General features: G+C 37.8%; 1 protein-coding gene across 4 annotated transcripts in view; it reads left to right on the top strand.

Annotated features, from left to right (window-relative positions):
• Positions 1-23,200, top strand: part of ADAMTSL1 (ADAMTS like 1) — a 1,120,403-nt gene that overhangs the window by 830,661 nt on the left and 266,542 nt on the right. For 3 of the 4 annotated variants that reach the window (XM_025279016.3, XM_044939812.2, XM_044939813.2), the window contains 3 exons: positions 1,690-1,801; positions 5,508-5,646; positions 18,951-19,001. In XM_025279016.3, the coding sequence (XP_025134801.1) occupies positions 1,690-1,801; positions 5,508-5,646; positions 18,951-19,001 (302 nt within the window). The remainder of the gene's footprint in view (positions 1-1,689; positions 1,802-5,507; positions 5,647-18,950; positions 19,002-23,200) is intronic. The other variant, XM_044939811.2, reaches the window with a different exon arrangement.

The following is a 23,200-nucleotide window of genomic DNA, read 5'->3' as shown; positions in this document are numbered from 1 at the left end:
AACAAGCAGTTAGATATCCTGTATCTGACACATAAGACTGAAAAATACTAATCTATAGGCCATGCTCCCCTTCTGTGAAACACAGGGTATTGCTTCAGCTGTTTTTGCTTTAAAGTAGGGAATCGTATCACTGTTTATTTTAATCAGGAAAAACTGGGATGCTCCATGTGTCAGAATCCTGTCATAATGTGAGATATTCTATAGCTTTCCTCTCATCTTTGCCCTTTGCAATGCTCCCAGATTTTCTGAGGAACATCTCATATTCTCATCCCAGTGCCAAAAACTGATACAGGGGTTAGCACCTGATCCTTCTTTCTTTGCATCCTAGGTGCTTAATCGTTTCTAAACTCAGTAGCAGAATAAAATAAGGCTATCTTAAAAAAAAAAGCTGAAGCCCAAACCCATCAATTTTTCCTGGGTAAAGGGCAGTTGGAACAATGCTAAGCTTGAAAACATTAGCAAAGACGTACGGGACATGAATCTGCGGACTGTTGCTCCTCTAACTGCCAGGATGGAGTTGGAGTAGTAGGTGGTCCACCAGTCTTTCCATAGACCTTCCTTCAGTATAAGAAATAGCCCAAGCCTTGCCTTTGCCCAACTGTTCAAATACTGTGTCATTTGTCTTTGTAAAAGCAATGCGTTGTTCCTGTTGGATACTTTTCCTTCTCTTTCAGTTTGACTTTGTTTCCTCAACCTTGTATTTTTAAACTATTAAAGAATTATTAATAGTTGGAAAGAACTGCCTCACATTCCCCTCTTTTAAAAAAACAAAAGAGCTATAATTTCCATAAACACCTGTTTTATTTGAAATAAATGCTTTTGTAATGTAAGTTGGTGCTTTTCAAAATTTGACTTCCGGACTCTCTACATTTAAATTGCCTGCATCTCTGGGCTTGAACTCAAGAATTTACATTTCAGTGAGCTTCCCATGGGTAACTTTGCACATTAAGATCTATCAATCACACAGTTGCCAGGAAACTCACAGTATGTCTCAGAGTGAGATAGTGATAGTGATAGTGAAGTCGCTCAGTCGTGTCCGACTCTTCGCGACCCCATGGACCGCAGCCTACCGGGCTCCTCCATCCGTGGGATTTTCCAGGCAAGAGTACTGGAGTAGATTGCCATTTCCTTCTCCAGCCGATCTTCCCGACCCAGGGATCAAACCCAGGTCTCCCGCATTGTAGACAGACGCTTTACCGTCTGAGCCACCAGGGAAGTCTCAGAGTGAGAGGAGCTACTTAATTCTTTAGCTCTTTATTTCTCTTGAACAGTGACAGTACCTTTAGTTTTTTGAAGCAGATTGCATTTATAATTTTCTTAGAACAAATTATCTATTTCTGAACCTACATTGAAAAATTCATATAATTTTACCTGTTGTACCAGAGAGGGTGAAAATAAAAGAGGGTGAGGGAGTCAGTGGCTTGGGATACAGTCTTGCTAGAATCACACGTTGAGACCTTGTTCTGTGGCCGCAGAGCTGAAGTGATGATAGTGATGGTTTCTGCAAGGACCGTTTGCTGGTTAGATGGTAAGATGGGTGATGCTGCCACTGCCCCTTCTCTCCCATTGCGGTCCTTGACACAACCTGAGACCATCATCACTACCACACATCCTTGTCCAAGCTACAAGGAGCCCAGAGGGCACCCCTCCTTCACACTAGCTCCTGTGCTTTGCCGTTGTCTCCTACAGATCCGCAGCTCGGGGCCCGAGAACAGTACAGTCCAGTTCATCTTCTATCAGCCTATCATCCACCGATGGAGGGAGACGGACTTCTTTCCTTGCTCAGCAACCTGTGGAGGAGGTAATGGTGTTCACTTAGTCTAGAAGCTCTTGGCATCCATGAGGGAAGACTCAGCTGCTTTAAGAATAGAGTTGCTTTAGCATATGGAAGTGCTGTGTGGACCAGATTCTTTCATCTCAATGGGGCCAAATCCTGAAGTCTTCCCATGAGGTAGATACCTCAGTCTAGATGCCCCATGCACGTTTTCTGGCTGTAGAGTCGCATCAGAGGAAATAGTGTTTCCTTCTTTCCTTGATTCATTAAAGTTCAGAACAAGCAATATCATGGCCAGGCAACAACTTAGTCTGGAGGCAGTTCTGTTCATTTGAGAACAAACTATTCCTCTGGCTGAATGAACTTATCTATTCAGGAAACAGATGAAGACTGTTTGTCAGGTCTTCTGCATAACATGATGTATCCAAGGAGAATCAGAGATTAATTTAAAGAAAATAGTTTATTACTAGGGAAAAAAAATCAATGTACTGTAGACTTAGGCTCAGTTATTTTTTCAGCTCTACCCCATCATCCATGCAATAAAAGGAATGCCACTTGCTTTTATTTATACTTTAAAACATATCTCTCCTGAAAAGTCACCAGACGAATTCCAATCTCTGCTCCATCATGTCTGTAACATGAACAGCATTTTGTGTTGCTGGAAAAGGTTCCCTCCCCACCTCTTTCCTTTAATGATTACTTAAATGGCTACATAATAATTTATTTTGATTATTTTAGAATAATTTATTTAACTATATACTTACAGAAGATCATTCATTTCATTTAAACTTTTCTTTTATAATGTAATGAATAGCTTAATACCTAAGTCTTTTTCTCCCTTCATATTATTTCCTTGGACTAAACTCATAAGAGTTTCAGAATTTTTGTGGCTATTGGCCTATGTTACCAGAATTCTTTCCAGAAGGGTAATCAGCAGTCTATGAATATTTTAGTTTTATTGCCAAGTGAGCCAGTATTTATGGAGTACCTTTTTGAAAATTTTGGTAATTTAACGGTTATAAAATTGTATGTCTGTTCCTTTAAAAATGAGCACATGAAATAAATTCTAGCTCCATCTTCATGAAAGCCTGTTAATTGGCACTGTTTAAGTAACTAATCCACACATGTATAACTGTATTATTTTGACAAGAAAAAAGGATAGTACCTCAAAATGGAGACAAATGACTATCCATTAATTCTCATAAAACTATAAGAACATATAAGTCATCTTCAGCTGTGTTGCCTATGTCTACATAATGTGAACAAACAGTTGAAAATGAGGTTTTATAGAGCAGTGTTAGATTTTACCTTAAAAATAAGTGCTTACCCTTGGTTGTTGCATAATTATTAATTCAACATTTTAAACATTTCAATAAAATAATGTTTCCAGTCGCTCTGTCTGTCCTACATAGAAAATTACTTTGTTTAAGAAGAAAGTGCCAATCACTTTGATGTTTATGGGAATACGTTGTTTTGATATACCTGTTAATGACTAACACAGGAAGCAGTTTCAAAAAAAGAAATCTAAGAAATTCTTTTTCTTTTTCTTTTTAATAAAAACCATGTTTTGAGAGAATCGCACTTCAATAATAGGCCTGTTGTGACAGTTTCCCACGGGGCTGCCGTTGGATGCAGCTACAGTAACCTTGATAATGGCTGACTATATAATAAGACAATTGATGTTAGATCCATATATAAGTCAAACACTTTGGGCTTTATTTTCCTCACATCTAAGTGAAGAAGTAGAACCAGCAGCAGTTCACAAATGTGTTGAGCTCTCAAACCCTTTCCTCAAAGGAAATCGTATTAGGAAGCGAGATAAAGGAACATTGCTCAGAGATCTGAAGGATGTAGAAACCAGCCTCTGGTAGCTCATACAGTAAAGAATCTGCCTGCTACGCAGGAGACCCAGGTTCGATCCCTGGGTCAGGAAGATCCCCTGGAGGAGGGAACGGCAACCCACTCAAGTAATCTTGCCTGAAGAATTCCATGGACAGAGGAGCCTGGCTGGCTATGCAGACCATGGGGTCATAGAGAGTCGGACACGTCTGAGTGACTAACACTTCCCTCACACTTCATGGACCGTAGTTTGAAAATCTCTGAGGAAATGATCTCTGAATTCCTTTATATGTTTCTAGTTCCAGATTCAACTAGTTGAATATTTTGCTAAGTCTTAAGAATTGCTACATCAAATACCTTGTGAAACTTTAGAAAACACAATTACCTGACCCTTTTGGTCCTTCATTTCATTTTTGTTCTAAGTTTTCATTTCACACACTCTAGAAGAGCTTCCCAGCTGCATTTTTGAGCTGACAAATTATGGTTTTTAAAAATCATAATCTCACATTCAGTGTTTACTTACTGCTTGTGCCCACATTTTACTACATGATAAAATTCTATCCTTAAGTAGAAATGGTTTTCTGGAAACTTTATAAAATAATTAGCTTGTCATCAGATTATCTGCTTGAAGCATAATGTAATTGAAAAACAGAAGTATATTTACTTTTATAAAATATCATTTTGCTTTTTTATTTTCTTATGAGACAAAAAATTAAGTGGAACATGTGTTTTTAGCCATTACTTTCCATACTTTTCATCCTGACAGTAAAATTGTTAAAAGCTCTTTATTTAGGTCTTTAATGAACAATTAATTTTTGTGGGTGGTCTGAGAACACAGCCTCAAGTCAGGAAATCTGGTTTATAAGTCTCCCTCTGATTTCCTGAAATCTTTTGCTAGACTTTTAACCACTCTAAATCTGACTTTCTAACACGTGTTTAACAACAACAGTATTCAACCACTGTCCAGGGGGAATATATTTTGGAGTTGATGAGGGTTACACTGATACGAAAGCCCTAACTTTAAAAAATACTCTATGCACGTTTACTTTTCACCCCAAGAATCTAAGTCTTCATCACCATACCACCAGAAATTCACAGAACAAAAAAGAGGCAGGTAAGAAATGTAATACATATTGTGAGTAGAATTCAGTATTATTCAGCAGCACAATTTCTTTTTTTAAAAAAAAGAGGATTTCTCTAAACAGTGGAAATTTGCACATGTAAATCAATAAATATTGGCTACACAATTAGAAATGGCAAAGGATTTTGAAACAAAAGTTGAACAGTAGGAAGTTTTTGGTTTTGTTTTGGTTGTATAGGAAAACTTGAGATTTCACTATTTAGGTCTTGGTCATCAATTTATATCCATTCAGTCCATTCAGGTTGAATTTAGGCAAAGGAAAGCACGTGTTTCCAGGTAGGTAGCTGATTCTATATTATGGGTCACCACTGACCAAGAGGAACAGTGTTGGGATTAATTTTTTTTTTTGGGGGGGGGAGTTTATTCACCCTGATGCCCCAAGTACAAGGGAGGAAGTTTTGCATCCTTACATGAGATGGTTTGTAAATAAATATCTTTTGGATACAGAATTCTATGTTAGACTTTTAGATTATATAAAGCAAATTAATAAAAATAGTTCTTACAGTAGTCTTATAGCTTTACCCTTATGTAGTTCAAACCCTATGGTATCATTTAATTATTAAAAGTTGGGGAAAACACAGCATTTGAGACCTGTAAAAATTAATGAGCCTTCCATTTATCTCTCTTTGGTCCTGGAAATGACTGGAGCACTGGGAAAGAATTTTCATTAATATGAAATGGACAAAATAGCCTAAGGGAATACATTGCATGGATGTATACATTGAAACTTGCCCGAATGGCTTGATACCACAGGTTACCAGCTAACATCGGCTGAGTGTCACGATCTTCGGAGCAACCGTGTGGTTGCTGACCAGTACTGTCACTATTACCCCGAGAACATCAAACCCAAGCCTAAGCTTCAGGAGTGCAACTTGGATCCTTGTCCAGCCAGGTCAGTCACATTTACCAGTTTCTTTACTATAAACATAAATCAAGTTCCAATAAGCTTCTTGAATTAAAAAGCGTTTAGTTTAAAACAAGTAAGTGCTGCTGCCCAGTGTCCATTCTTAGTCATGGGTTATTAGGACCCGTGCCTCTTACTCTTGCTGCTGTAGAATATGCCACCTCAGGGTCCACGGGTTTTCCATTGATAGAGCTGCAGGTAAAGCACTCTGCAGAGACATTTTCTCTTCTGATTTCATTTCATTCTGGTTACTTGTTTCTACTCTTAACAAACGTGATGGTACAGTGTTCTCAGGATTCTTTGAGATGATCAGAGCAGACCATATTTCAGGGTCACAGTTGACCCTATTTAGCCTGTGGTGGGCCACACCAGTGAACCAGAATAAAAATCAGCCTTAGAACGGTTCTTCCACATTTAAATAAGCTCAGCCTTTGTAGAATAGAAAGCAGGGCTTATTTCTAATAGGTTTTTTTAAAAGATCTTTTTAATTAGAAGCCCTAAAAAAACACTTGACATCTTCCACATATGTTTACTTTGGGGAAACCATAGTTTTCCCTCAGTTATTTGCGGGATCAAGAATCAGACTGATGAATGAAATATTCCAGATGATAAGTAGTCATAGAAGTATGAGTCAGGAATCTTTTCATGGTGAACATTTGCCTTTTTAATTTCAACACTTCCTGGTAATTCTCTTTGTTAATATGGCTTACTCATCCTCAACAAGTGGGAGAGGATGTATGAAAACTCTTCTACAAAACTCATCATGTAGACTGAAAGATAGGGAATCCTTTCCTAGAGCCTTGGATTTCTGAGGAATACCTCAATTTTTTTTTTTAAATCATAGCTTACTAATTATATATTCATAAAATTTGAATAGGTAAACTACTACATGAGCCAAGTGGATGAAAATTACTCTACCTTTGAATTGTAGGCAATTTGAGTTTTTGTTTTCTGCTGTTAATTTTCTAAAGTATATTTTCTTGTATTCTTTCTGCCTCACATTCAGAAATTCTAAATTCTACATGTGATATGAAATTTCTAATATTAATTTACTCATAGAAATCATACTATCTAGCTGGTAAAAGTGAACTCAAAATAACAGATTTTCATTAAAGAAACAGAAGAATAGATATTTTATAAATATATAATTTAGGTGAAGTTTAATTTTGCTTCATATTCCACCAGAAAATTGCATTTTAAAGATTGGATATGGTATAAAAACTAAATGAGGTATGAAAGTTTTGCTTGGACCTCTTTATTTTGGAAATATTAAGGATATGAGGTATTTTTAGCCAAGATAGTTCTAACTCATGCAATTCAACCCTAGTTTAAAGTTTTCTACTTATTATATGCATCTTTATCCATATCTATACCAGGAGGACCAGTGAGTGAAAAGCATAATTATCTCAATTCAAACAGTTTGACTTAGCCATAGAGAGATTCTGAAGCTCTAATATATAGTTCTAAGAAAATTTATATGTGTATTTCTAGGAGAAATGAAGGATTTCCTTCCCATAATTGCATATAAAACTTTCCCCCTCTACTCAAAAAAAAAAAAACTTCAGTGAAGAGATGGTCATAAAAAACAGCTGTGAAATAAAAGTATTTTTTAACAATTTTAAGAAACATGTTTATAGTCAGAAAAAAGTCTACTCATTTTTTTCTGGCTTCTGATTTTTACCCATCCTCTGTTGGAGTAATATTTTTGGCCTATTTCTTATTATTGAAGAGCAAAAGGCCATTCTACATTGAAGGAATTTTGTAAAATTGATGCTTTTTCTATGTCTGTGTTATTTTAAAACATCTAATACAGCACATGTATAAATGTTGGGACAGGTGGCTATTAAAAAAGAGAGAAAGAAGTGGGAAAAGGAGAAAGGAAAAATAAGAAGTGAATATCAGGATGCTGCTTTTTTATTACAGAGGTAATTAAACAAAGCTGTAAAAATTAAGACTGAGCAGAAAGAGAAGTTTAAGAGGAAACTGCTTTAGGAAATGTAGATACTCTAGTCTGAGGGTAAGACAGTGCACAATTGCTATGAAAGTCACTGAACTCATTTACACACCTGGGATCAGAGCAACCTTTCTGAATTTCGAGAGAAAATAAGAAGTGATAGTCTGAGAAAAGGAGTTAAAGAAACTCAATAAAATAAGTCTGCCTTCCCATCAGACATAGCAGAATCAAGCACTCAAGGAACTGTTTTCTAACTATAGATTTAACTGTCTAATAGTGACAGTAAGGGCTTTCCCTGGTGTCTCAGATGGTAAAGAATCTGCCTGCAATGTGGGAGACCCAGGTTCAATCCCTGGTTTGGGAAGATCCCCTGATGAAGGGAATGGCTACCTACTCCAGGTATTCTTGCCTGGAGAATCCCATGGATTCTCCCATGGACAGAGCAACCTGGCAGGTTACAGTCCCTGGGGTCGCAAAGAGTCAGACTGCTGCTGCTGCTGCTGCTGCTGCTAAGTTGCTTCGGTCGTGTCCGACTCTGTGCAACCCCATAGATGGCAGCCCACCAGGCTCCCCTGTCCCTGGGATTCTCCAGGCAAGAACACTGGAGTGGGTTGCCATTTCCTTCTCCATTGCATGAAAGTGAAAAGTGAAAGTGAAGTTGCTCAGTCATGTCCGACTCTTCGCAACCCCATGGACTGCAGCCTACCAGGCTCCTCCATCCATGGGATTTTCTAGGCAAAGGTACTGGAGTGGGGTGCCATTACAGGACTGAGCAACTAACACTTTGACTTTTCTAGTGACATTAAACCAACACCTTTGTTGGTGACAATAAACTAACCCCTTTGTGTCCAAACTTAGAAACCCCTAAAAGGGAAAACACAAGATGTACTTAGAACAGATAAAGTCACATATTTTGGAATTTCAAAAGAAATTTATTAGTCATTGAGATAGTTCTTTACTTTTCCTGTATTATACTAGGATTGTTAGCCTATTATTTGAAAGCAAAATCCCATTTAGGTAGCCACATTTATTCCCTGTCAAGATTGGGAAGTACCATGGACAGCACAAAGACCCTTCTGGACCTTATTTTTCTCACCCACTAGTAGGGGTGATGGAGAAGGCAGTGGCATCCCACTCCAGTACTCTTGCCTGGAAAATCCCATGGATGGAGGAGCCTGGTGGGCTGCAGTCCATGGGGTCGCTAAGAGTCGGACACTACTGGGCAACTTCACTTTCACTTTTCACTTTCATGCATTGGAGAAGGAAATGGCAACCCACTCCAGTGTTCGTGCCTGGAGAATCCCAGGGACAGGGGAGCCTGGTGGGCTTCCGTCTATGGGGTTGCACAGAGTCGGACACGACTGAAGTGACTTAGCAGCAGTAGCAGTAGCAGTGGGGGTGAGAAAGTTATTTGTTGCATTAAATTAGTGATTTTCCAACTGTGCCTATAAGCTGTTGTTCCATGGTGTTGCTTCATTAAATTTCATTTTATATATTTTGAAGTATCTTTAAGCAATAATTCACAAAAAGTATACTCAAACATAAACTAATCTTAACTTGTTCAGGCTAAGCTAAATTGTAAAAATTGTTGTAGCAATAGTAAAAATATTTCACTACCAAAGGAAATACTTTTTGCCCTCATTGTTAAGTTCTTCTATTAGGATCTGTTTAATTGAAAAAATAGATATCCTAAGATTAAGGTGAGCTATAAAAATTGTTAGCATTAGCAACTGCTTCTATGGAATAAGAATTTTCTCATTACTACACATATAAAACCAAAATAACTCAGAAATAAACAGGATGTGATAACCATTACTATAACCCTTAACACCCGATTTTTCTGTTTACCAGAATAGCCTCACTGTTCTCATTAATTTGCTTTGTAACTAGTTGATGTTATACATTTGAACTAATGAATGACATCACTTATTTCACTCACCAACAGCACCCATAGGTCTCCATGGTTGTAGATGGATTCATCTAGTCATTCTTGGGGCTAAAGAGATGGTTGACATATAGCCTAGTCTTTCCAAAATAACTTTTATGTTTTCATGGCTTTTTTCTGATTCCTCATGCACTAACTCAGAAATTTTGATACGTTAAAAGACTACAATGAAAACAATAAAATTCACTAATAATTTCCAGTTGCCACAGATAATCCAGTTTTATCTGTAGCTCATAACATAAGTAAGGATATTCTTATAGATAGAATTCAATGACTTAGCATTCTTGGTTTCCATTATTCAAAAGCAAGCCTGAATGTTTGTGACATGTAGTAACTTGACATTTTGCTGAGACAGAAATTTGAATTCCTCTCACTGTATGACCAAACTGAGCTTACCTGGTGGCCAGCTGCTCCATCCCAGAAAAGCTGTATTGCTCTCTGCTGGTGTCGTGTATACAGTCACTTTAATGACCTGATAAAATACTTTGCTTCCAGGCCAAAAACAGTCTCAAAAAGGAAGCCAGAGCAATGCTTATAATGAGAAGGAAGAGAAAGTGAAGTTAAAAATTTAATGACATTTAGCTGAAATGAAGACTGTTTTTCACTGGTGCCTCAGAGCTATGGCATCTCATCAAATACTATATACACATATGCTATATGTTTTGGTAGTGGTCCCAACATGGGCACTCCCAGAAGTCCAGAGGCATGTCACTTCTGGATATCAGAGATCTGGGCATGTTGAACTTGCAGGAGCCTGGTGGGCTACATTCCATGGGTCTCAAAGAGTCAGACACGACTGAGCACACTGCTTCACTGATTTAACACTATAGTTCCTAAGATGCTTGTAATCTTATCAAATATAAAATCCTTGTACTTGCCATGCTATAATCATAGCTTCCATTTTACACAAAAGAAAATTGTTGTTGTTGTTGTTTTTAACACAGTGCCTGCTGCTTTATGCAATAGTTTGTGTGATTGTTGCTTCTTGGTCCAAGGGTGAAGTCGACCATGTAGCCAGAAAGTTTCCAAATGTATGCCTGTGGTTCAGCAAAACTAAAAAGGCATAGTTTTAGTTCCACTAATAAGCACCTTATGTTTTCTGAGTGTCTTTCAGTGTGAAAAAAAAAAAAAAAAGCTACATTTGGCCATACATATCTCAGTCTAGGAGACTGGTGAGACTGTTAAGGCTGTCTGGGGGAAATTGTGCAAGACATTGTTTGTGAGAAGATCAGAGAACCACCTTTTCAGATTTTTTTTTTTTTTTTGGCACAGACTTCTGCTTTTCTCTCCAAGGCAGTAATGAAGGGGGCTTAAATTGGCAAGGGTTGTTCAAGCGAAAAATGCTCTCACTCATCACACTATCATGGTCACAGTCATTAGCAAACAAATCTGTTTTTTGCTGAAACTACATCCAGATTCTCCCTCCCCTCAAGGAATTCAGAGCAACAGTCCTAAGCAAATGCCCAAACTTGTATACCCCAAGTTGCAGTTCTTGGTGAGTTCAAGTGGACTTTTTTTGTCCAGCTCCATTTAATTTGACAGCAAATTGCATAAGTCACCCCTGGCCATGGACCAAAGTGTGAACAAAAGTTCAGAATTGAATCCTAACGCAACTGAAATCCTGAGGCAAGAGAAGTCTGCATCGTGAGTGGCAGTGTGTGCAGTGGACGTGTAAAACCCGGTCACACTCACTTGGTGACTGACTAGTCCAGTGGTGATACAGTGGTTATTACGGTACCATGGCGACTAGGAAGGCAGCTCTGGAACGACACGGCTTGGCTTGAGATCCTGGTTCTGTCACTTACTGGTTTGAGTAGCCTTTGGCGAATTACTTGTTCTCACTAAGCCTCAGTTTTCTCATCCTCTGAAGTAAGGATAATAGCTACTTACCTCATAGAGTTGTCATGAGGAATAAATGGTGTAATACTTTTAAAGAGCTTAGCAGAGTGCCTGACACATGATAAGCACTCAATAAATATTAGTGGCCGCAGCTATTATGACTAAGATCACGGTGATGATAATGTTGATGTTACTTCAGAGAAACTCCTAAACTCACAAAAAAATCAGCTTTCTCCTCCATGAAAGGAGTTGGAACTCTAAAATTGTATATGGGGCTATAAAGGTAATCCTCTCTTGTTGTTTTAGCAACAAGAAGTACAAATTCCTAGGAAATAGCTTCATGAAAGCAATTCATATTTATCAGATTTTTTAATAAACATGACCCCAAGAAATTAAGATAATTAGCAACTCCTAAAATCTCAGGGTGTCATTATCTAAAATCCCCACTCAACCACTTAACCATCTGTGAGACATTGCCGTTTAATCTTCACGGGGTTTATACCTTGTCTGTCTCCAAAATGGGAGAACTCAGTGTAAGAGCTAAAAAGTGGTTTATTCAGTAAGCAGTTAAAGTATCATGAAATGCTTTCCTAGTCACGAAGCTCTTATTTTATTAAAATAGGCAAATTATCTAGAGAAGTGATAACTTCCTTCTTTTCTCTCAACCTCATTTAAATAGCTAATTAATGAGCAATAAAAAAATACCATTGTAAAATCTCATTTGCACTTTCATGCATTTATGATGAGATAAATAAAGCAGGATTCTGTTGCTGTTTAGAGAGCATCTTCATACCCATCCCAGGTTTATAGACCACATACCCATCATCAGACAATCCTGACAATCAGCTCTAACTTATTTATTGAGACAATTCAGTTATTCCACCAAGCCAGCTCATCACTAATAATAATGATCACTTAGTATACGTAAAGTATAATTATTTATGCAGTTCTTTTAATTAATTTGTAAGTGAATAGAACAGGTATTATCATCCTTCTCATTTTTAACTTCAATCTATCAGTTTGGCTTTACTGGCTTTACTAACTTTACTGAATTTCCCTAGGCCTTAGCTTTGCCATCTGTCAAATGAATGTAGTATTCCTGTCATAGAGTAACTATAAGGAGTGAATAGGATGATACATGTAAAGCTCCTTGCAGGATACCAAGCACTCAACAAAATTCAGTTATCGTTACTGAGAACCAATCCTATAAAATGGCTTCTTGCCAATGTTACTTCTACTTGAAGTTTCTACAGTGCTTTCACATCCTTTAACTCTGTTCAGTTTTACCTTCTCTAGGAGGTCAGTAAGACAAAGATAATCATCTGTATTTACAGACAAAAAACTAAAGCCCAAAGAGATTATGAGACCTGCTCCAAGTCAGGGTGGGCAAAGAAAAGCTGAATCATGAACCTAAGTGCCTCTACATCCAGAGAACCTCCTGTATTACATGAACTCTGATCACCCAATTGCTGGTGTTGCATGATGCCTTCAGCAACCCATGGGATCTGGTTTAAGCCCACTATAGACCCCCACAGCCAGCACAGCACTACCAACTATATCAGTGCAAAACTTGGTACCCTGGATATGCCGGCTAAGCAAGCCTCTTTCGTGTAAGTGTAAATACTGATGTTTACTCAAATCAAACAATTAGCAAATCACTTAGGTCAGTATGAGAAGAGCTAAACAAAGTCCATGGAAATATTAGTCCCATTTATTTAAAAGCAGTTCTGAAATTACATTCATTAATATCAAGAACATTTAACCATGGAAATATAGTTGTGAGGAAATTATGATATTTTGGATCAAATGATCAAAAACTCTCCATTAGTTGATCCTATAGCAAGAAATGAATATACATGTTTAAAATGTTTTCAAATCCTGGACAATGAAGCAGGGTTCTTTTGGTCTGGTTCTTAAAGATAAATGAATGTTGATAGGTACCATGTTACCATGTGGTAGGTACCATGTTGAAAAAAGTTTTTAACCTATTTATAGAACGTTTCCTTGTTTTCTAGATCCTAATTTGCCTCTCTAAATGACAGGGAAACCTGCAGGGTTTCATAAAGTAACCAAATTTCAAATAGGAGAGCTTTTGAGTTGAGTACCTAGTTTAGTGGTTTTCAGTCTGTGGACCACAGAACTCTGAATTCTGTCCTCAGCAGCCAGTACAAACGGGACAGATAAGATAGAGTTCCATAAGATAGGTTTCCAGGCACTCGTTCTTCATCATAAAACTCCTGATTTCATACAATACTTAGATTTTGGAGAAGACCAATGCAAAAGTCCAAATGTAATGCACTCAAAAGTCACTCAGAAAGAGAATTAGCAGAGTAGAGAACAGAGCTTGTATCTCCCAATTCCTCAGGGGGCCCCTGTCCTCATTACGCCATGCTATTTTGTATTCTGCCACTCATGAGAAAGCAGATGCTTGAGTCTCTTCCAACTTTTTATTACTTTTCTCCTCCCCCATTATAAACAGTTGCTTAGGAAGAGATTGGTTTCTATTGCCTTGTAGTTGTTGAGAGATTACTCTCTTCTGTGCCAGAACTGTTCCCACCACCCACAATTTCATTCATCTTTTTACTGAGTACCAGTCCTGTGCCAAGTTCTGTGCTTGGTACCATGGCAAGTTCAAGTCAACCAGAATCTGGACCACAACACTGCTCAGGGGAAGTTGAGTTGAACAGTTACGAAACAGCCTGCTCTCTGAAAAGACACACGAGACAAACAGGGAAGAGAAGATTGTTTTTAAAACGGTCATGGCTGTTTCTGGGAGATGCCCAACAGAAGAGATGTAGAGTCTAGCCAAGCAGCTTAGAAACACAATTGCCATTCAGCTATCTTCCTCTGTCCCAGGTCACCCAATCACCCCTGCCTGCAGAGCAGCCAAACCAGTCTCTAAAATAGTCTGCCCTTCACACAGATGGCAGAGCTAGCAAAAAACAAGGAGTGGGACTAGAGATGTGCGGCATCTTTAGTGCAGCTTGTTTAGGAGTTTCTTTACCCTTGTTCATTTGCTTTCTTTCATTCAGGATGGTAGTTGTATTGCTTGCTTTTATGTATGCATGTCAATGGCATGATTTCATTGGCTGATTATTTACTAACTGCCTCTGTGCAGAGAACTGTGTTAAAAGATAGAGTAAAGAACCAATATGGAGTCCAATACAATATTGTAAAGTTAAAAAATAAAATAAAATTTAAAAAAAAAGAACCGATATGGATTTTGACCCATGGTGTTAAATGAAAGAAAACGTTTACATGGTTAAAAGTTAGTAGGCAGTTAGAAGTGACGAGGGGAGCTTGTGCTATGGGTGTTTGAAAAAGGAAGAGAAAATTGTCTGGCTAGATGTTGAGAGGAAACATAAGGACAGGCTTTAGAAGAGGTAGCACTTGATTTAACCAGGTGTTATGGACATCACTGGGAAGTAAAGTATCTGTTGCTATGACAACAGTGAGCTGGATTGGAGCAGGCAGTGCCTGCAGGCAGAGAGATCTGTTAGGAGGATAATGCAAAGGGGCCTAGATTCATGTCAGAGAGATACATTTGGCAGACATCACAACTGGAAGAACTCAGTGTCTGTAGGGAACATGGGAAAGAGAGGAAGCAACGATGACCCATAATGCCCAGCCAGGGTGGATGGGAGAAGGGCAGTGTTCTGAACAGTAACAGTGACCACAGAAGAGACACTTTGCAGGGGAAGATAATGAATTGTCTGAAAACGATGAGTTTGACAAACTGAGAGCACAGCCAGCTGTCAGAATGTCAGAAATGAGGCTCTGCAGCCCCAGAGAAGAGGCAAGAGGTTGTGAGAGATGCATTGAAAGGGAGTGTGGCACCCATGAAAGCGGCTCCTTATGATTCTTTTCCAGAAGAACCCAGAACCTGGCAAATTAGATGCTCGTGGAATTAATAGTTATATTAGGGCTTTTCTTGGAAAGAAAGATTTATCACAATAAGTAAATTTCACACCTGAGTAGTGTGAGCCTGAATATGGCTTGATTTTTAAAGTCAAGGATATTGTCCTAAAATAGCTCCTGAGATGGTTTCAGGACACAGACTCAATCATCTTTCAATGACATGTGGGAATTGAGATGACAGCCTCATTTCATCCATTTAGATCATGCTTTCAAATGTTTCTGTCTTTTTCTTTCTCAGAGTTGAATTTTGTTTTACTTAAATGTTCTAATTCCTGAAAATAGAGAAGCATAAAAAGGAAGAAAGGAAAAAAAAAACCCTTAATCCAAACACCAGGAACTAACAACTGCTTTCAGTCCTTTTCTAATATATTTGTACACACATACATACACATATACATAGACTTTACAAAAATGATTATATAGACAATATATACATGAGTTTTCTTTGTATTGTGGATTACATTATCTATTCTATTTTGTACTGGATTTTTTCAGTTGACATTGCATTTGAACATTTTCCATGTCATTAAAAAATGGTTCAAAAGGCTTCATGTTATATACTACATACTATTTCTTTCTATAAATTTGTCATGACAGGGAGCATTCTAGTGTCACTGGACACGAGCTATGAGAGGATGATGTGCGAGTCTTTCTTCTACTTATACCACATGAGTTCATGGTGACCCCTTCTTCATCTCATCTTCTCTTCTTCCCATCATGACCCCTGATTTGGGTGACTTTAGATGGAATCGGGTCACTGTCCTACATAGAGTACAAAAACAGTCAGAATAGTGAAGGCAATGGAGAATGAATCATTTTACCCCCAAACCAACTGTTCATTATATTTTCCCTTATGATCATTTTTTAAATTATTTTTGCCTCCTTCCCCACCCCCTCATATATTCAGACATATGTCTGAATACATACATACACATGCATGCACACACATGCACACGCAAAGCAAGACCTAAGCATGGAAAGAAGAACTTCTTAAAGTCCCTAAATGATGTTCTTTTTCATCATTCTTCAGTAGGTACACTTTGCCTAAGAAAAAGATAAAGCGCCTTAAGAGTAAGCAATAGAAAGTTGAGTTGAGGCCGCACTGCCTGGCCTTCCGTGACAGTGTGGTGAAAGGCCAGGGCCATGGCATAAACCCCAAGAGAGAGCGGAGCCCGTGCACATGAATATGCATCAACAGGACTGGACAGAGCACCATTGTTTTGATATCTTTCTGTTTTCACAGGTGCCATGGAGTCATTTTATGAGTCTTCACCATGACCTATGCCATAGAAAGACAAATATAGCTATAGTTTTGCTGAATCCAGATTTAAAGCTTCTTGTTCAAACAGAAACATAATTTCTAAATCAGTCCAATGTGAAGCCCAACATCTTGAATTCTACAACTCCCTCTTTTTTCCCCTTCTTTTCTTCTAGCCTGTCTCCTTCAATATTAGTACTTCCATTTTAAATATCATCAGCGGATAAATCAGTTGGCAGAGATCTGCAACAGTTCATTCCAATATTCAGAATGACAAATCATAACTATAAATCTTTCCAGGAAAGAAGCCTACCATATACATTTCTGCATTTAGATCTGGATATAGGCATGAGAAAAGATACTAGGGTTGGCAAAAATATAACTGCAAAGTCAGTTCTATGTAGTCCTTAATTATCTACTATCAGATCTAGGTTATTAGAAGAACTTTGGAAGGTTGGAATTCTATCAAAAACAGTTCTTTTAGAAAAAAATTTTCCTTAATGATTAGGCAGAATTACTGGGACGTGATCACATGATCCTAACAAAAGACAGGAGTTACCTTTCATATCTGATTTCTTGTCAGAATAAGACCAAAACGAATAGGATGTTTCCATATCTTGGAAAAAACATGGAGAAAAGTTTAATGTTAATATTCATCCCATTCTTGTGTTCGTTAAGAGTCGCGGGATTTTGAGCTTCCTCAAAAGGCATCATTCATTTTCATGAACATTGTTACTGAAGGGTAGTGCACATACATGTACCATGAAAATTTAATCATACAAGTGAATACCTTTAGTCACTCAAATTAACTAAAGAAAACTCAGTCATGTGAGATAACTAAATTAGTTCTCCAATGTTTGTACTTCTTGAGAAATCTACATTCAAAGATTTGTTTCCCATTTTCTCTCAAACTTAATTTTCCCTTACCTTTTAGTAATTTCTCCAGGAACTACCCTTTTTATTACTCCGTCTTTCTTCCTTATCTCTCATGATGTCCAGCCAGTACTATTTTTTTTCTTTATGTTCCATAGTATACCTGGTTCACTGTTTCTACCCAAAAGCTTAGATTTGCTAGCTGTATTAAAATCACATGCTATATCATTCTGTATCAGAGCATAAGATCAAAGTGAGTCTTAATGTGTTCATTTTTACATAAACATTTTACTGAATATGGATATATAAATATATACTCACCCATTCATCCCAGATTAGAATACGTGAGTTCCTTCAGTTTTCAGAAGAGGAAGTTGCTATCATTTGCCAGTTGTAAAATAAGTGCTCACGACCTACCATGCTTTGCCCCAGCAAATACATGACATCCACAGATTGAGCTCAGTCTCCCACTCTTGATAGAGAGTTAGTTGTACTGGCCCTTTTATCTGAGATTCACGAGTCATAAATCTCCCACAAGTTAGGGGGCCCAGCAAGAAGAAAGTCTTGTTAATTGGAGGCTTTACTTGAAATCAGTGAGGTAGGTTCGTGTACTTTATTAGAGTCCTAAAGGCCTCTGAGGACTCCCACATAGCCTATAATATCATATCTTGTGAATCCATTAGCCATATAGCCTAAAATATCATTTCTTCTGGCTTCTTTAGTCTTTATCTTTAAATCTCACAGGTTTCCCAGGGCACCAGATATACTAACAACAGTCAAAACAATCACAACCACCACCAGTTAACACCATATCACATTTTATAGACCACCAAAAAAGATGTTTCATCTTTATTATCTCATTTTAACTGCCCTACCTTTGTTTTGGTAGGGAATGTGCTTTTGTTGATAGTTGCCTACTGTGTTCACTCGTTCCCCTTCCCTTTTTAATATAACCAAGTGGCTGCTCTCCAGATTTTACTCAGGTCCTTAGATCTGCCAAAAGATCTAAGCATTACCTATTTGCTAATGCACGGTACGTAGTATTGTCAGTCCCCAGGTACATACTCTTACATATAGCTCTCTTTCATCAGGAGCAAGACAGTAACTATAAAATTGCTTGGTGAGCATCTGGAAGTAACATTAATAATGATGATCATAATGACCTCATAGGATGTATAATTGGGGGGATTAAAGAACATTTACAAGCTTATTGTGTCATAGTTAATGATGAGGTGCCAAGTTTTCTTGCCACCACCCTTTCCCCTGGTATTTCCTGCTTGGATCAGAGAACTAATTATAGTAAACGGTGCCCTGTCAAAGAACTTGCCCCATCCTCAAATGGATGCTAGCATAAAGTTATTGAACTGTTTTAGTGTTGTTTTTTTAGAGACAATTTATTAATGTTATTTTGCATTTGCCTAAAAAATTGTTTAATGTAATCATTTAGTGTTTATTTTATTGTGTGTACCTTCTACTCAGAGGGTTGGCATTATTGTTCCTAACAGTGACGGATACAAGCAGATCATGCCCTATGACATCTACCATCCCCTTCCTCGGTACGTAAATCAATCATCCTGATGCTAGAATTAGTAACTCAGTCTTCTGCTTCTTATATATATACTAGATTTTGTGTTTTTCTGTAAAAAAATAAGATGGTAGATAGTATATTTTGCAATCCCTCCTGAACTTTGCTTTTGAATAACACTGGTCTGCTCAGACTGTAAGCTTGTCATTCAAAAACCATTTTAAGATAGGATTGGATTACATTGCAGTGGACACAGTAATTCACTCTGATTAGATACAGTGTATGGGTTTATGTTATGTCTTTCTTTCACTCCCTTTGTCCTTTTCTGTGTTTCCTCTGCAATAGGACCCTAGTCATTAAAGCACTGTTGCTAACTGTTAAACAAACACTGCCTGAATTATTATCCAAATACCGCAAATGTGAAATTCCAGATGTGGTATTACTCTGCATAGGGGCTTTGAATGTCCTTCTTTTTGTTCCAGAGAAATTATAATTAAATACAAAAGGCAGTTTTTTTCATATCCTTATTGTTCATAACATTTGATGGGGAGGGGAGTTTTGTTATTTTCCAAAACAGAATATTCCAGGTACTGCATTGCTTTTTTAAAGTACAGTATTTTCTAAAACTAGAAAATATCGTTAAAGTGACTGAGAAACTTTTCAAAGAACTTATTCTCTTTATTAATATATTTATAAGAAAACTGGAGAAGCTGAAAAACATGCTAGCTACTGAGCATATCGCCTGCCACCTTAGAAACAGCCCCCCAGAGAGCAGAAATTAGACTTGGGTTTGAAGCCACCTCTGTGCTAAGCAAGACCTTTGCTCTGTTGTACTCACTCACTGGGACTTCAGAGAGTCAGCTGCTGTTTAGAACCCAAGGTTTAAATCAGATCACAAATAGTTGGAAATAATCCATGGTGGTTTGCTCCATCTCAAACTAAGCAAAGCCCCCCAAATAATTATATTTGGAACTGTAAAATAAAGCAAAGTTTGATTGAAAATCTTCAAATACTTTGAATTGAAGTACAAAAAGGGGACCTTGAGGTTTTTTAGTTCAGCTGCCCAGTGATGCTTCATTCTCCCATTCTTCACATCCACTCAGCACACATGTATAAACACATATATTTACACAAATAGGCATGAATGTGTATTTACTGCAGATGCTTCCCTCATAGCTCAGTTGATAAAGAATCTGCCTGCAATGCAGGAGACCCTGGTTCAATTCCTGGTTCAGGAAGGTCCTCTGGAGAAGGGAAAGTCTACCCACTCCAGTATTCTGGCCTGGAGAATTCCGTGGACTGTATAGTCCATGGGGTCACAAGGAGTCTGACACAACTGAGCAACTTTCACCACTCACTGCAGATGCATTCCAACATATGTATACATACATACATATATGTATACACACACATGTACATGGGCTTCCCTGGTGTCTCAGCAATAAAGATTCTGCCTGCAATGCAGGAGACTGGGGTTTGATCCCTGGATCAGGAAGATCCTCTAAAGGAGGGCATGGCAACCCACTCCAGTATTCTTGCTTAGAGAATCCCATGGACAGAGGAGCCTGGCAGGCTACACTTCATAGGGTCACAAAGAGTCAGACACGACTGAGCGACTAAGCAGCAGCAGCAGCAGCGTACATACACACGCACACACATATAAACCAATGCAAGTGTTATCCAGGCTCTACTTAAATACTTCCAGTGACTGGCATGAAACTTACTTTTCACCATTTTAATGGTGGCGTAAAGAAAGGGGGCACTTGGTTAATGCTATATATAATTGCTTAGGGATTTTTTTTTTAATGTTTTTCACTGAGGAGTTACTTCATTCATCAGCTCCCTCCCTTTTTCCTATGCCTATATTGATAAAGACAATAAATTACTTTAGAATGCTACTGTTGTATCCTTTTGCTGGTTTGATCCAGAACCAAACATGAAAAAAAAAATGGAATGAAAACAGAGAAATATCAATTTAACTGAACCAAGATTTCTTTGATTTCAACCCCCATATCTGTAAAGTATTCATAGGACACATGTATCTGGCTGTGCAAAGGCCATGTGATTCGAGATAAAGGCATAGTTGGGTGTCAGGGGTAAGAACATCAAGTTGATGTCTGTCCTGTAATGGTACTCCTCAATTTCTTTCATGTCTATGATCTCTCCTGTTTATATTTCTCTGGTGTGACTAATGCCTGTCCTAGGTTAAACTTGATTTCTTATATATTCGGATGTCCCCCAAGTGCCTGAAGATGTATTCTCAATGACAGATTGAGATGAACGTGCTTAATGTTTGCTTGCACCCTGTCTTATGCACACTTCGGCCTGTCCATGCATCATAATGGGAAAAGACAACTAGACGATAAACAGACCATATTTCTTAGCCCATGCACTTCTGTTACTAAATTAATTCTGAAGATAGATATTCTGCTTTAGTGATAAAGCCTTAGTAAATGGAAGCTATTTCTATGAATATTTCTATGGATATTCTTCTTTCTGAAGAAGAATAAAGACTCAAAATGTTTCTCAGAGGGCAGCTACTTACTGATCGAGACTTTGTGTACTGAAATTATTTAAATGTGTTTAAGACCACAAGTATAGATACAAAACACAGTGAATGAATTTTTAATTGTTTTTTCTTGCTTTCAGTCTTTGACTATAATCATATTTGAATATAATTTAAGAACACAGTCTGATGAATTATCTTTAATTTATAATTAATATTTGCAATTTTTCCATGTAATCATTAATTTTGAGAATTTCTTAAACTAAATACACAATGGACTTTAAAAAGGAGTTAAAATATATGACCTCATCTGTTATTCTTCTAGGGCAAGATTCTTGGATATATATGTATATATTTTCCAAATACTTACCTGGTCCCTGTTTTGAGATATCCTAACTGATGTCCTCTGTGAGCTTTTGTTATACTTTCTTTAAAGAACAAAGATGTTTTGCTTTGAAATTCCACATAATCCTATTATTATGCAAGGATTTGCATTATAGTTTTTCACATATAGAACTATAGTTAATCCTGGAACCATACTATAAATACCTGGAATAATATTCACATCATTTGTCTTTCCATGATCACTGACAATGAAAAGGATACTTATTACTGTTTTTGAAATTACACCATGGATCAGGTCCAAGTGTTGAGACAGAAATTAATCACTCTCTCTTCAGAAGGGTCAACTTTAGGGATGTTAGAGTACCAATTAGGAAATGTGCTCTTTTTATGGCATCTTAATGTTTTAAGAGATTAAATGCCCATTCAAAAGCATATTCCCAGTTCACTGTCAAATCGAGTCTAATGTCAATTGATACTTATACATTCAGCTTAATTTTAGTCTGAATCAGACCTGTTATCCACTTCCAGCTCTCCAGAGATTTACACGGAGACAAATGAGAATTGGTCTCACCCTTTTGGAAGAGAAACTCTACAGAGCTGCTTCCTTCTCTTGAATGGGAACAGAGATTCTCCAAAGGACTAACCAGAGGGCCTCAGTTTCCCCATAATAACATTTTCTTCTGTGTCTCCTGGGGAAATATACAGAGGAAAATATTGTATTTGGCAGCATGTTTGGGCTGTTGGCAGTGGAGATAACAGTTGTTGCCTAGACTTGAACAGTACAGAGAATTGTGGAGGAAAATTCTCTGTAAGTGGGAAACACATGTTGTCCAGGCTCATGCAAAAGAGAAATCAGGCTCACAACACACGTGAAATCCCATGTAAAGGGTAGTTCACATCTCCACAGCATGCCTGTGCAGTGTTTTTAGATTTAACTATTCAAGTGGATCAACTTGCTGACATTTTATTTCTCTCTCATTAGAATGGTATCTCTCATAATTTTAAGAGAAATTCTTAGAGTTCCTTAGCAGTCCTCATAAACAAGCAGACTAGATAGGCAAGAAAGAAAAACTAGCCCCTGCGTTTCTGTTCTTACAAATTTGACATTCTCTAAACCTCCAAGAAGAATCAGGCAAAGATCTCTCTCTGCCTCTGGTCTCAAATGCATCAAGCTGTGGAGGGAATTGAAAAATCAGTGAAATTCTCTTAAATGCTGTTGACAACATTGTTATTTTTCCCCTTACTTCACTGAATACGTAGATTCCAATGCCATGAGCTTTTGAACCAAAGCCAAACTTTTCGTAATTCCAGGAGTTCTTGATTGGAGGAGTGCTAACTGTCAGTACCTCACCCCAGCAACTAGGGAACACGTAGGTAAC

This window comes from Bubalus bubalis, chromosome 3 (assembly GCF_019923935.1).
Source record: "Bubalus bubalis isolate 160015118507 breed Murrah chromosome 3, NDDB_SH_1, whole genome shotgun sequence".
Taxonomy (NCBI): domain Eukaryota; kingdom Metazoa; phylum Chordata; class Mammalia; order Artiodactyla; family Bovidae; genus Bubalus; species Bubalus bubalis.
This window is presented reverse-complemented; position numbering and strand designations above follow the sequence as displayed.